Source organism: Haliotis cracherodii, unplaced genomic scaffold, assembly GCF_022045235.1.
Source record: "Haliotis cracherodii isolate W230 unplaced genomic scaffold, xgHalCrac1.p SCAF_7, whole genome shotgun sequence".
Lineage (NCBI taxonomy): Eukaryota > Metazoa > Mollusca > Gastropoda > Lepetellida > Haliotidae > Haliotis > Haliotis cracherodii.
Genome location: NW_027266330.1, coordinates 45,815,529 through 45,830,726, shown reverse-complemented (window position 1 = coordinate 45,830,726; position 15,198 = coordinate 45,815,529). Strand labels below are relative to the sequence as shown.

Genomic DNA, 15,198 nt, shown 5'->3' with positions numbered 1-15,198 from the left:
TATTCCAGTTATATGAAATCGTTTCTGCCTATTGTGAAAGTAGGTTCGGTATATCGCGGATTTGAACGGTATTCCAGTTATATGACATCGTGTTTGCCTATTGTGAAAGAAGGTTCGGTATATCGCAGATTTGAACGGTATTCCAGTTATATGAAATCGTGTTTGCCTATTGTGAAAGGAGTTCGGTATATCGCGGATTTGAACGGTATTCCAATTACATGACATCGTGTTTGCCTATTGTGAAAGGAGTTCGGTATATCGCGGATTTGAACGGTATTCGAGTTATATGACATCGTGTCTGCCTATTGTGAAAGGAGTTCGGTATATCGCGGATTTGAACGGTATTCCAGTTATATGACATCGTGTTTGCCTATTGTGAAAGAAAGTTCGGTATATCGCAGATTTGAACGGTATTCCAGTTATATGAAATCGTGTTTGCCTATTGTGAAAGAAGGTTCGGTATATCGCGGATTTGAACGGTATTCAAGTTATATGACATCGTGTTTGCCTATTGTGAAAGGCGTTCGGAGTACCGCGGCATTAAAACGGTATTCCAGTTATATGACATCGTGTTTGCCTATTGTGAAAGGTGTTGGGGTATCGCGGGTTTGAACGGCATTCCAATTAAATGACAGCATTTTTGCCTATTGTGAAAGGCGTTCGGAGTACCGCGGCATTAAAACGGTATTCCAGTTATATGACATCGTGATTGCCTATTGTGAAAGGCGTTGGGGTATCGCGGGTTTGAACGGCATTCCAATTAAATGACAGCATTTTTGCCTATTGTGAAAGGCGTTCGGAGTACCGCGGCATTAAAACGGTATTCCAGTTATATGACATCGTGTTTGCCTATTGTGAAAGGTGTTGGGGTATCGCGGCTTTGAACGGCATTCCAATTAAATGACAGCATTTTTGCCTATTGTGAAAGGCGTTCGGAGTACCGCGGCATTAAAACGGTATTCCAGTTATATGACATCGTGTTTGCCTATTGTGAAAGGTGTTGGGGTATCGCGGGTTTGAACGGCATTCCAATTAAATGACAGCTTTTTTGCCTATTGTGAAAGGCGTTCGGAGTACCGCGGCATTAAAACGGTATTCCAGTTATATGACATCGTGATTGCCTATTGTGAAAAGAGTTCGTCATATCGCGGCTTTGAACGATATTCCAGTTACATGACAGCATGTCTGCCTATTGTGAAAGGAGTTCGGTATATCGCGGGTTTGAACGATATTCCAATTATATGACATCGTGTTTGCCTATTGTGAAAGAAGGTTCGGTATATCGCGGATTTGAACGGTATTCCAGTTATATGACATCGTGTTTGCCTATTGTGAAAGGTGTTGGGGTATCGCGGGTTTGAACGGCATTCCAATTAAATGACAGCATTTTTGCCTATTGTGAAAGGCGTTCGGAGTACCGCGGCATTAAAACGGTATTCCAGTTATATGACATCGTGTTTGCCTATTGTGAAAGGTGTTGGGGTATCGCGGGTTTGAACGGCATTCCAATTAAATGACAGCATTTTTGCCTATTGTGAAAGGCGTTCGGAGTACCGCGGCATTAAAACGGTATTCTAGTTATATGACATCGTGTTTGCCTATTGTGAAAGGTGTTGGGGTATCGCGGCTTTGAACGGCATTCCAATTAAATGACAGCATTTTTGCCTATTGTGAAAGGCGTTCGGAGTACCGCGGCATTAAAACGGTATTCCAGTTATATGAAATCGTGTCTGCCTATTGTGAAAGTAGGTTCGGTGTATCGCAGATTTGAACGGTATTCCAGTTATATTAAATCGTGTTTGCCTATTGTGAAGTTCGGTATATCGCGGATTTGAACGATATTCCAGTTATATGAAATCGTTTCTGCCTATTGTGAAAGTAGGTTCGGTATATCGCGGATTTGAACGGTATTCCAGTTATATGACATCGTGTTTGCCTATTGTGAAAGAAGGTTCGGTATATCGCAGATTTGAACGGTATTCCAGTTATATGAAATCGTGTTTGCCTATTGTGAAAGGAGTTCGGTATATCGCGGATTTGAACGGTATTCCAATTACATGACATCGTGTTTGCCTATTGTGAAAGGAGTTCGGTATATCGCGGATTTGAACGGTATTCGAGTTATATGACATCGTGTCTGCCTATTGTGAAAGGAGTTCGGTATATCGCGGATTTGAACGGTATTCCAGTTATATGACATCGTGTTTGCCTATTGTGAAAGAAAGTTCGGTATATCGCAGATTTGAACGGTATTCCAGTTATATGAAATCGTGTTTGCCTATTGTGAAAGAAGGTTCGGTATATCGCGGATTTGAACGGTATTCAAGTTATATGACATCGTGTTTGCCTATTGTGAAAGGCGTTCGGAGTACCGCGGCATTAAAACGGTATTCCAGTTATATGACATCGTGTTTGCCTATTGTGAAAGGTGTTGGGGTATCGCGGGTTTGAACGGCATTCCAATTAAATGACAGCATTTTTGCCTATTGTGAAAGGCGTTCGGAGTACCGCGGCATTAAAACGGTATTCCAGTTATATGACATCGTGATTGCCTATTGTGAAAAGAGTTCGTCATATCGCGGCTTTGAACGATATTCCAGTTACATGACAGCATTTTTGACTATTGTGAAAGGAGTTCGGTATATCGCAGGTTTGAACGATATTCCAATTATATGACATCGTGTTTGCCTATTGTGAAAGAAGGTTCGGTATATCGCGGATTTGAACGGTATTCCAGTTATATGACATCGTGTTTGCCTATTGTGAAAGGTGTTGGGGTATCGCGGGTTTGAACGGCATTCCAATTAAATGACAGCATTTTTGCCTATTGTGAAAGGCGTTCGGAGTACCGCGGCATTAAAACGGTATTCCAGTTATATGACATCGTGTTTGCCTATTGTGAAAGGTGTTGGGGTATCGCGGCTTTGAACGGCATTCCAATTAAATGACAGCATTTTTGCCTATTGTGAAAGGCGTTCGGAGTACCGCGGCATTAAAACGGTATTCCAGTTATATGAAATCGTGTCTGCCTATTGTGAAAGGAGTTCGGTATATCGCGGATTTGAACGGTATTCCAATTACATGACATCGTGTTTGCCTATTGTGAAAGGAGTTCGGTATATCGCGGATTTGAACGGTATTCGAGTTATATGACATTGTGTCTGCCTATTGTGAAAGGAATTCGGTATATCGCGGATTTGGACGGTATTCCAGTTATATGACATCGTGTTTGCCTATTGTGAAAGAAAGTTCGGTATATCGCAGATTTGAACGGTATTCCAGTTATATGACATCGTGTTTGCCTATTGTGAAAGAAGGTTCGGTATATCGCGGATTTGAACGGTATTCAAGTTATATGACATCGTGTTTGCCTATTGTGAAAGGCGTTGGGGTATCGCGGGTTTGAACGGCATTCCAATTAAATGACAGCATTTTTGCCTATTGTGAAAGGCGTTCGGAGTACCGCGGCATTAAAACGGTATTCCAGTTATATGACATCGTGTTTGCCTATTGTGAAAGGTGTTGGGGTATCGCGGGTTTGAACGGCATTCCAATTAAATGACAGCATTTTTGCCTATTGTGAAAGGCGTTCGGAGTACCGCGGCATTAAAACGGTATTCCAGTTATATGACATCGTGTTTGCCTATTGTGAAAGGTGTTGGGGTATCGCGGCTTTGAACGGCATTCCAATTAAATGACAGCATCTTTGCCTATTGTGAAAGGCGTTCGGAGTACCGCGGCATTAAAACGGTATTCCAGTTATATGACATCGTGTTTGCCTATTGTGAAAGGTGTTGGGGTATCGCGGGTTTGAACGGCATTCCAATTAAATGACAGCATTTTTGCCTATTGTGAAAGGCGTTCGGAGTACCGCGGCATTAAAACGGTATTCCAGTTATATGACATCGTGATTGCCTATTGTGAAAAGAGTTCGTCATATCGCGGCTTTGAACGATATTCCAGTTACATGACAGCATGTCTGCCTATTGTGAAAGGAGTTCGGTATATCGCAGGTTTGAACGATATTCCAATTATATGACATCGTGTTTGCCTATTGTGAAAGAAGGTTCGGTATATCGCGGATTTGAACGGTATTCCAGTTATATGACATCGTGTTTGCCTATTGTGAAAGGTGTTGGGGTATCGCGGGTTTGAACGGCATTCCAATTAAATGACAGCATTTTTGCCTATTGTGAAAGGCGTTCGGAGTACCGCGGCATTAAAACGGTATTCCAGTTATATGACATCGTGTTTGCCTATTGTGAAAGGTGTTGGGGTATCGCGGGTTTGAACGGCATTCCAATTAAATGACAGCATTTTTGCCTATTGTGAAAGGCGTTCGGAGTACCGCGGCATTAAAACGGTATTCCAGTTATATGAAATCGTGTCTGCCTATTGTGAAAGTAGGTTCGGTATATCGCAGATTTGAACGGTATTCCAGTTATATTAAATCGTGTTTGCCTATTGTGAAGTTCGGTATATCGCGGATTTGAACGATATTCCAGTTATATGAAATCGTTTCTGCCTATTGTGAAAGTAGGTTCGGTATATCGCGGATTTGAACGGTATTCAAGTTATATGACGTCGTGTTTGCCTATTGTGAAAGAAGGTTCGGTATATCGCAGATTTGAACGGTATTCCAGTTATATGAAATCGTGTCTGCCTATTGTGAAAGAAGGTTAGGTATATCGCAGATTTGAACGGTATTCCAGTTATATGAAATCGTGTTTGCCTATTGTGAAAGGAGTTCGGTATATCGCGGATTTGAACGGTATTCCAATTACATGACATCGTGTTTGCCTATTGTGAAAGGAGTTCGGTATATCGCGGATTTGAACGGTATTCGAGTTATATGACATCGTGTCTGCCTACTGTGAAAGGAGTTCGGTACATCGCGGATTTGAACGGTATTCCAGTTATATGACATCGTGTTTGCCTATTGTGAAAGAAAGTTCGGTATATCGCAGATTTGAACGGTATTCCAGTTATATGAAATCGTGTTTGCCTATTGTGAAAGAAGGTTCGGTATATCGCGGATTTGAAGTATTCCAGTTATATGACATCGTGTTTGCCTATTGTGAAAGGTGTTGGGGTATCGCGGCTTTGAACGGCATTCCAATTAAATGACAGCATTTTTGCCTATTGTGAAAGGCGTTCGGAGTACCGCGGCATTAAAACGGTATTCCAGTTATATGACATCGTGTTTGCCTATTGTGAAAGGTGTTGGGGTATCGCGGCTTTGAACGGCATTCCAATTAAATGACAGCATTTTTGCCTATTGTGAAAGGCGTTCGGAGTACCGCGGCATTAAAACGGTATTCCAGTTATATGACATCGTGTTTGCCTATTGTGAAAGGTGTTGGGGTATCGCGGGTTTGAACGGCATTCCAATTAAATGACAGCATTTTTGCCTATTGTGAAAGGCGTTCGGAGTACCGCGGCATTAAAACGGTATTCCAGTTATATGACATCGTGTTTGCCTATTGTGAAAGGTGTTGGGGTATCGCGGGTTTGAACGGCATTCCAATTAAATGACAGCATTTTTGCCTATTGTGAAAGGCGTTCGGAGTACCGCGGCATTAAAACGGTATTCCAGTTATATGACATCGTGTTTGCCTATTGTGAAAGGTGTTGGGGTATCGCGGCTTTGAACGGCATTCCAATTAAATGACAGCATCTTTGCCTATTGTGAAAGGCGTTCGGAGTACCGCGGCATTAAAACGGTATTCCAGTTATATGACATCGTGTTTGCCTATTGTGAAAGGTGTTGGGGTATCGCGGGTTTGAACGGCATTCCAATTAAATGACAGCATTTTTGCCTATTGTGAAAGGCGTTCGGAGTACCGCGGCATTAAAACGGTATTCCAGTTATATGACATCGTGATTGCCTATTGTGAAAAGAGTTCGTCATATCGCGGCTTTGAACGATATTCCAGTTACATGACAGCATGTCTGCCTATTGTGAAAGGAGTTCGGTATATCGCAGGTTTGAACGATATTCCAATTATATGACATCGTGTTTGCCTATTGTGAAAGAAGGTTCGGTATATCGCGGATTTGAACGGTATTCCAGTTATATGACATCGTGTTTGCCTATTGTGAAAGGTGTTGGGGTATCGCGGGTTTGAACGGCATTCCAATTAAATGACAGCATTTTTGCCTATTGTGAAAGGCGTTCGGAGTACCGCGGCATTAAAACGGTATTCCAGTTATATGACATCGTGTTTGCCTATTGTGAAAGGTGTTGGGGTATCGCGGGTTTGAACGGCATTCCAATTAAATGACAGCATTTTTGCCTATTGTGAAAGGCGTTCGGAGTACCGCGGCATTAAAACGGTATTCCAGTTATATGAAATCGTGTCTGCCTATTGTGAAAGTAGGTTCGGTATATCGCAGATTTGAACGGTATTCCAGTTATATTAAATCGTGTTTGCCTATTGTGAAGTTCGGTATATCGCGGATTTGAACGATATTCCAGTTATATGAAATCGTTTCTGCCTATTGTGAAAGTAGGTTCGGTATATCGCGGATTTGAACGGTATTCAAGTTATATGACGTCGTGTTTGCCTATTGTGAAAGAAGGTTCGGTATATCGCAGATTTGAACGGTATTCCAGTTATATGAAATCGTGTCTGCCTATTGTGAAAGAAGGTTAGGTATATCGCAGATTTGAACGGTATTCCAGTTATATGACATCGTGTTTGCCTATTGTGAAAGGAGTTCGGTATATCGCAGATTTGAACGGTATTCCAATTACATGACATCGTGTTTGCCTATTGTGAAAGGAGTTCGGTATATCGCGGATTTGAACGGTATTCGAGTTATATGACATCGTGTCTGCCTACTGTGAAAGGAGTTCGGTACATCGCGGATTTGAACGGTATTCCAGTTATATGACATCGTGTTTGCCTATTGTGAAAGAAAGTTCGGTATATCGCAGATTTGAACGGTATTCCAGTTATATGAAATCGTGTTTGCCTATTGTGAAAGAAGGTTCGGTATATCGCGGATTTGAAGTATTCCAGTTATATGACATCGTGTTTGCCTATTGTGAAAGGTGTTGGGGTATCGCGGCTTTGAACGGCATTCCAATTAAATGACAGCATTTTTGCCTATTGTGAAAGGCGTTCGGAGTACCGCGGCATTAAAACGGTATTCCAGTTATATGACATCGTGTTTGCCTATTGTGAAAGGTGTTGGGGTATCGCGGGTTTGAACGGCATTCCAATTAAATGACAGCATTTTTGCCTATTGTGAAAGGCGTTCGGAGTACCGCGGCATTAAAACGGTATTCCAGTTATATGACATCGTGTTTGCCTATTGTGAAAGGTGTTGGGGTATCGCGGCTTTGAACGGCATTCCAATTAAATGACAGCATTTTTGCCTATTGTGAAAGGCGTTCGGAGTACCGCGGCATTAAAACGGTATTCCAGTTATATGACATCGTGTTTGCCTATTGTGAAAGGTGTTGGGGTATCGCGGGTTTGAACGGCATTCCAATTAAATGACAGCTTTTTTGCCTATTGTGAAAGGCGTTCGGAGTACCGCGGCATTAAAACGGTATTCCAGTTATATGACATCGTGATTGCCTATTGTGAAAAGAGTTCGTCATATCGCGGCTTTGAACGATATTCCAGTTACATGACAGCATGTCTGCCTATTGTGAAAGGAGTTCGGTATATCGCGGGTTTGAACGATATTCCAATTATATGACATCGCGTTTGCCTATTGTGAAAGAAGGTTCGGTATATCGCGGATTTGAACGGTATTCCAGTTATATGACATCGTGTTTGCCTATTGTGAAAGAAGGTTCGGTATATCGCAGATTTGAACGGTATTCCAGTTATTTGAAATCGTGTCTGCCTATTGTGAAAGAAGGTTAGGTATATCGCAGATTTGAACGGTATTCCAGTTATATGAAATCGTGTTTGCCTATTGTGAAAGGAGTTCGGTATATCGCGGATTTGAACGGTATTCCAATTACATGACATCGTGTTTGCCTATTGTGAAAGGAGTTCGGTATATCGCGGATTTGAACGGTATTCCAATTACATGACATCGTGTTTGCCTATTGTGAAAGGAGTTCGGTATATCGCGGATTTGAACGGTATTCGAGTTATATGACATCGTGTCTGCCTATTGTGAAAGGAGTTCGGTATATCGCAGATTTGAACGGTATTCCAGTTATATGACATCGTGTTTGCCTATTGTGAAAGAAGGATCGTTATATCGCGGATTTGAACGGTATTCAAGTTATATGACATCGTGTTTGCCTATTGTGAAAGGCGTTCGGTGTATCGCGGCTTTGAGCGGTATTCCTGTTGTATGACATCGTATCTGCCTATTGTGAAAGAAGGTTCGGTATATCGCGGATTTGAACGGTATTCAAGTTATATGACAACCTTTTTAGCCTATTGTGAAAGAAGGTTCGGTATATTGCAGGTTTGAAGTATTCCAGTTCTATGACATCGTGTCTGCCTATTGTGAAAGGAGTTCGGTATATCGCGGATTTGAACGGTATTCCAGTTATATGACATCGTGTTTGCCTATTGTGAAAGAAGGTTCGGTATATCGCGGATTTGAACGATATTCCAGTTATATGACATCGTGTTTGCCTATTGTGAAAGGTGTTGGGGTATCGCGGGTTTGAACGGCATTCCAATTAAATGACAGCATTTTTGCCTATTGTGAAAGGCGTTCGGAGTACCGCGGCATTAAAACGGTATTCCAGTTATATGACATCGTGTTTGCCTATTGTGAAAGGTGTTGGGGTATCGCGGGTTTGAACGGCATTCCAATTAAATGACAGCATTTTTGCCTATTGTGAAAGGCGTTCGGAGTACCGCGGCATTAAAACGGTATTCCAGTTATATGACATCGTGTTTGCCTATTGTGAAAGGTGTTGGGGTATCGCGGGTTTGAACGGCATTCCAATTAAATGACAGCATTTTTGCCTATTGTGAAAGGCGTTCGGAGTACCGCGGCATTAAAACGGTATTCCAGTTATATGACATCGTGATTGCCTATTGTGAAAAGAGTTCGTCATATCGCGGCTTTGAACGATATTCCAGTTACATGACAGCATGTCTGCCTATTGTGAAAGGAGTTCGGTATATCGCGGCTTTGAACGATATTCCAGTTATATGACATCGTATTTGCCTATCGTGAAAGGAGTTCGGTATATCGCGGGTTTGAACGATATTCCAATTATATGACATCGTGTTTGCCTATTGTGAAAGAAGGTTCGGTATATCGCGGATTTGAACGGTATTCCAGTTATATGACATCGTGTTTGCCTATTGTGAAAGGTGTTGGGGTATCGCGGCTTTGAACGGCATTCCAATTAAATGACAGCATTTTTGCCTATTGTGAAAGGCGTTCGGAGTACCGCGGCATTAAAACGGTATTCCAGTTATATGACATCGTGTTTGCCTATTGTGAAAGGTGTTGGGGTATCGCGGGTTTGAACGGCATTCCAATTAAATGACAGCATTTTTGCCTATTGTGAAAGGCGTTCGGAGTACCGCGGCATTAAAACGGTATTCCAGTTATATGACATCGTGTTTGCCTATTGTGAAAGGTGTTGGGGTATCGCGGGTTTGAACGGCATTCCAATTAAATGACAGCATTTTTGCCTATTGTGAAAGGCGTTCGGAGTACCGCGGCATTAAAACGGTATTCCAGTTATATGACATCGTGATTGCCTATTGTGAAAAGAGTTCGTCATATCGCGGATTTGAACGATATTCCAGTTACATGACAGCATGTCTGCCTATTGTGAAAGGAGTTCGGTATATCGCGGCTTTGAACGATATTCCAGTTACATGACAGCATGTCTGCCTATTGTGAAAGAAGGTTCGGTATATCGCGGATTTGAACGGTATTCCAGTTATATGACATCTTGTTTGCCTATTGTGAAAGAAGGTTCGGTATATCGCGGGTTTGAACGGTATTCCAGTTATATGACATCGTGTTTGCCTATTGTGAAAGGAGTTCGGTATATCGCGGATTTGAACGATATTCCAGTTATATGACATCGTGTTTGCCTATTGTGAAAGAAGGTTCGGTATATCGCGGATTTGAACGGTATTCCAGTTATATGACAACCTTTTTGGCCTATTGTGAAAGAAGGTTCGGTATATCGCGGATTTGAAGTATTCCAGTTATATGAAATCGTGTTTGCCTATTGTGAAAGAAGGTTCGGTATATCGCGGATTTGAACGATATTCCAATTATATGACATCGTGATTGCCTATTGTGAAAGGAGTTCGGTATATCGCGAATTTGAACGGTATTCCAGTTATATGGAATCGTGTTTGCCTATTGTGAAAGAAGGTTCGGTATATCGCGGATTTGAACGGTATTCAAGTTATATGACATTGTGATTGCCTATTGTGAAAGGCGTTCGGTGTATCGCGGCTTTGTTCGGTATTCCAGTTATATGACATCGTATCTGCCTATTGTGAAAGAAGGTTCGGTATATCGCGGATTTGAACGGTATTCCAGTTATTTGACATCGTGTTTGCCTATTGTGAAAGGAGGTTCGGTATATCGCAGGTTTGAACGGTATTCCAGTTATATGAAATCGTGTCTGCCCATTGTAAAAGGAGTTTGGTGTATCGAGGCTTTGAACGGTATTCCAGTTATATGACAGCATGTCTGCCTATTGTGAATATAACAACACATATGTTCCAGATGAAGGGGTATATACATTAGAAACATGTTCCAGATGGAAGGGTATATACATTAGAAACATGTTCCAGATGGAGGGGTATATACATTAGAAACATCTTCCAGATGGAGGGGTATATACGTTAGAAACATGTTCCAGATGAAGGGGTATATACATTAGAAACATCTTCCAGATGAAGGGGTATATACATTAGAAACATCTTCCAGATGAAGGGGTATATACATTAGAAACATCTTCCAGATGAAGGGGTATATACATTAGAAACATCTTCCAGATGAAGGGGTATATACATTAGAAACATGTTCCAGATGAAGGGGTATATACATTAGAAACATGTTCCAGATGGAGGGGTATATACATTAGAAACATGTTCCAGATGGAGGGGTATATACATTAGAAACATGTTCCAGATGGAGGGGTATATACATTAGAAACATGTTCCAGATGGAGGGGTATATACATTAGAAACATGTTCCAGATGAAGGGGTATATACATTAGAAACATGTTCCAGATGGAGGGGTATATACATTAGAAACATGTTCCAGATGGAGGGGTATATACATTAGAAACATGTTCCAGATGAAGGGGTATATACATTAGAAACATGTTCCAGATGGAGGGGTATATACATTAGAAACATGTTCCAGATGAAGGGGTATATACATTAGAAACATCTTCCAGATGAAGGGGTATATACATTAGAAACATGTTCCAGATGAAGGGGTATATACATTAGAAACATCTTCCAGATGAAGGGGTATATACATTAGAAACATCTTCCAGATGAAGGGGATATACATTAGAAACATGTTCCAGATGAAGGGGTATATACATTAGAAACATCTTCCAGATGAAAGGGTATATACATTAGAAACATGTTCCAGATGAAGGGGTATATACATTAGAAACATGTTCCAGATGAAGGGGTATATACATTAGAAACATGTTCCAGATGAAGGGGTATATACATTAGAAACATGTTCCAGATGGAGGGGTATATACATTAGAAACATGTTCCAGATGAAGGGTATAAAACTAAATTGTTCTTGTTTGGTACGTCTATCCATTGTTTTGAAAGGTATTTGTTATCATGTCAAATAAATTTGTCTTCCCGTAAATAATTTTGTTTTTTTTTGTATCAAGTTTGACCATTTAAGATCCTCGAAAGTAATTTCAGGGAATATGTCTAAAAAACTTGATGTTAAATCAGGGAATATGTAAAATACCTGAAAAGTTTAGGGATTATGTATATTCCCTGAGTGAATCAGACATTAGATATATTCCCTGAAAATTTCAGGGATTATATATATTCCCTGATTATACATATTCCCTGTAACATATACATTAGAAACATGTTCCAGGGGATGGGCCTATATACATAAGAAATATGAGAGACGTCATTGACTTACCCCATTAAACACATAATCGGTAGAAGGAAACCGGTGCTGCCAACTGAAATGCAAAGATGAAGCACATATTGTGACTATTTCAGGATTGTATCGTATTGCACAATACAATATCAAGATATTCAACCAGAAATGTATAAAAAGTAGAAATAGATCTTTACAATTTTTACAAATGAATTTTCATATTTTTCTTCAAATTGAACAAAGCTGAAAGTTTAACGTACCTTGTATAGTAGGCGTCCATGGAATCTTTCCGAGTGGGCTTCCTACGTCCATCCATAGTGAAGGTATTCAGTCAACAAGTGTCTTGTGGTGGGTTAGGCGGCCGCTGTAACTCTACAAGCAATGGGCGTGAAATGTGCTCTCGGACCAGGAAGTTGGCTAATGCTGAAATGGAGATATTCCATACAGGAGACATTGAGCGTCTAACAGTTACACACAGGCTCTTTAAACCATTCAAATTATTGTGCAATATCATTCATGCGAATATATTTTTTCTCTTTATAAAGCGTTCAAGCTGCAAAGTATGTCTCATGAGACACTTTATGGTATGAACCATGGTATCTTCCACTGACGTATGTAAAGCCATGCGGATCGGGTGTGGTGGCGAGGTGACTTCCTGCTTAACAGGCTGCATGCACACTCTTTCAAATTGGCAGAGCCCCTGATGCGCCTAAGATTTTGACATGAATCACGCATGGCGTTGTGACTAACCATGCTCGTTGATATACATGATATGCTTGAACAAAAATCAATGATTGCCCTGAGCAATCTGCAAACATGACACCCAAGTTATATCTTCGGCTCCAATGAGTATGTATGTTTTAGTTTAAATATATAGTTGTCTCAAAAAAATAAATGGGCAAGTTATCTTAACTGAGAAGGCCATCTCCCATAAATTTAGGGAAGTGAAGGGGTCATATGCTGAAGAATATGTTTCCAGGGGATGGGGTATATGCTGAAGATTATATTTCCAGGGGATGGATATATGCTGAAGAATATGTTTCCAGGGGAGGTGGTATATACTGAACAATATGTTTCCAGGGGAGGGGGTATATACTGAACAATATGTTTCCAGGGAAGGGGTCATATGCAGAAGAATATGTTTCTGGGGAGGGGGTATATGCTGAAGAATATGTTTCCAGGGGAGGGGTATATACTGAAGAATATGTTCCCAGGGAAGGGGGTATATGCTGAAGAATATGTTTCCAAGGGAGGGGGTATATGCTGAAGAATATGTTTACAGGGAAGGGGGTATATGCTGAAGAATATGTTTCCAGGGAAGGCGGTATATGCTGAAGAATATGTTTCCAGGGGGAGGGGATATATACTGAAGAATATGTTTCCAGGGGAGGGGGTATATACTGAAGAATATGTTTCCAGAGAAGGGGGTACAAACTGAAGAATATGTTTCCAGGGAAGGGGTACAGACTGAAGAATATGTTTCCAGGGAAGGGGGTACAAAACTGAAGAATATGTTTCTAAGGAGGGGGGTACAGACTGAAGAATGTGTTTCCAGGGAAAGGGGTACAAACTGAAGAATATGTTTCCAGTGAAGGGGGTACAAACTGAAGAAATTGTTTCCAGGGAAAGGGGTACAGACTGAAGAATATGTTTCTAGGGAAGGGGGTACAAATTGAAGAATATGTTTCCAGTGAAGGGGGTACAAACTGAAGAATGTGTTTCCAGGGAAGGGGGTACAGACTGAAGAATATGTTTCAAGGGAAGGGGGTACATGAACTCAACCTTGTAGAAGTGACAGCGGCTAACTGAGATAGCCAACACCCCTCCCCTTGTAAAGTTCTTGAGAGTAGAATTGTTGTCTCTTGGGTACGTTTAATTGATTAGTCAATCACGTTACATGCGATTCGAACATGATACCGTCACCCAGATTGAATTGTTGTTGAAATACTTTTTGAAGATTTAACTCAAACTTCGTCATATAGATAACATTCAAACAGGAAATTTCACCATCTGTTCAAAACATATGGCAGAGTTAGATAATATATCCTGTGAGAATTACACCGGTTTTGTATTACGGTCTTGAAGTTTGGAGATTCACTTATAGAAAATCTATTGAAAAGGTTCAAAGTATATATTTAAAAAGATTTCTTAAAAGAAATAGATATTGATCCACAAATGTAGTTCTGGGAGATAGATGTTGGCAGGCATTATTTGTGTGCGCACTATTTTGCTAAATGTATACGCTATTGATGTGGAATATTCGTATGCACCCAAAACGGTATCCCCATGCTTGATACACTATGCTTCAAACACATGATGATCAGGATGGTATAAATTGGGTTTCATAAGTTAGAACTATGTTGTTTTAGACCCGCTTTGCCTATGTCTAGATTACCCAAGATTGTGGCCATATGAAACAGTTTGTGTCTATGTCTAAATAACGATGAGTAGATATATTAATGTAAAACTGGTACAAGAAAATTGGTAATTCATCATTTCTGTCTGTGGGTATGTCAGAATCGTACACAGCGTACAGGGCAACACAATGACGTGAATGAGGAATGTTCTGTATTACTTGTTGTAAGCGGGTTCTTCACGACTTTTGGTGGCCAAATATACTAGATCATTCTCCTTTAGAAATTATGACAGTATATGACAAGACATGTTTCCATGGATATACAAAGACACGTACCTGTTTCAGTGACGTATTGTCCCTTGTCATGTCTGTATAACTAGTCTTGTTGTGTATGCATATAGTAGTTGACTACGCCTCTCGACGGGGACGCTCTATCTGTCAGTAATCTACAAAGTTCTCTTTCTGCAGGCTGTTCGATCAACTGGAACGCTATGCTGTTTTGCTACTGTTATAAGCTCTGACTGGTGATTAGGAGAGTTCCTATGTATAGCGTAACTCTACTATTCTGTAGATGCCTAACTTTAATGTCTAGCCTGTCTGAATTAAATGCACACATGAATACAAACATGAATATCAACATGCATATATTATATGTATTAGTCGGTCACTCTCACGAAGTGGATTTTGGTATGCTCGTCAATTGAGTGTATAATGATATTTGTCTTTGATAAAGGGACGGATTTAACTCACAGTTTATGTACAATCAAAGTAATTTATT

At 40.6% G+C, this 15,198-nt stretch overlaps 1 protein-coding gene across 2 annotated transcripts in view; it reads right to left on the bottom strand.

The window, feature by feature from the left end:
* LOC139447245 (paternally-expressed gene 3 protein-like) overlaps positions 1-14,827 on the bottom strand; it is a 48,830-nt gene extending 34,003 nt beyond the window's left edge. The window contains exons 1-3 of one of the 2 annotated variants that reach the window (XM_071228511.1): positions 14,757-14,827; positions 12,325-12,436; positions 12,104-12,146 (exon numbers count right to left, since the gene is read on the bottom strand). In XM_071228511.1, coding sequence (XP_071084612.1) covers positions 12,104-12,146; positions 12,325-12,380 — 99 coding nt within the window. In that variant the 5' untranslated portion in view covers positions 12,381-12,436; positions 14,757-14,827. Of the gene's footprint in view, positions 1-12,103; positions 12,147-12,324; positions 12,504-14,756 lie in introns of those variants that run through there. The other variant, XM_071228510.1, reaches the window with a different exon arrangement.
* Positions 14,828-15,198: the final 371 nt, after the last annotated feature.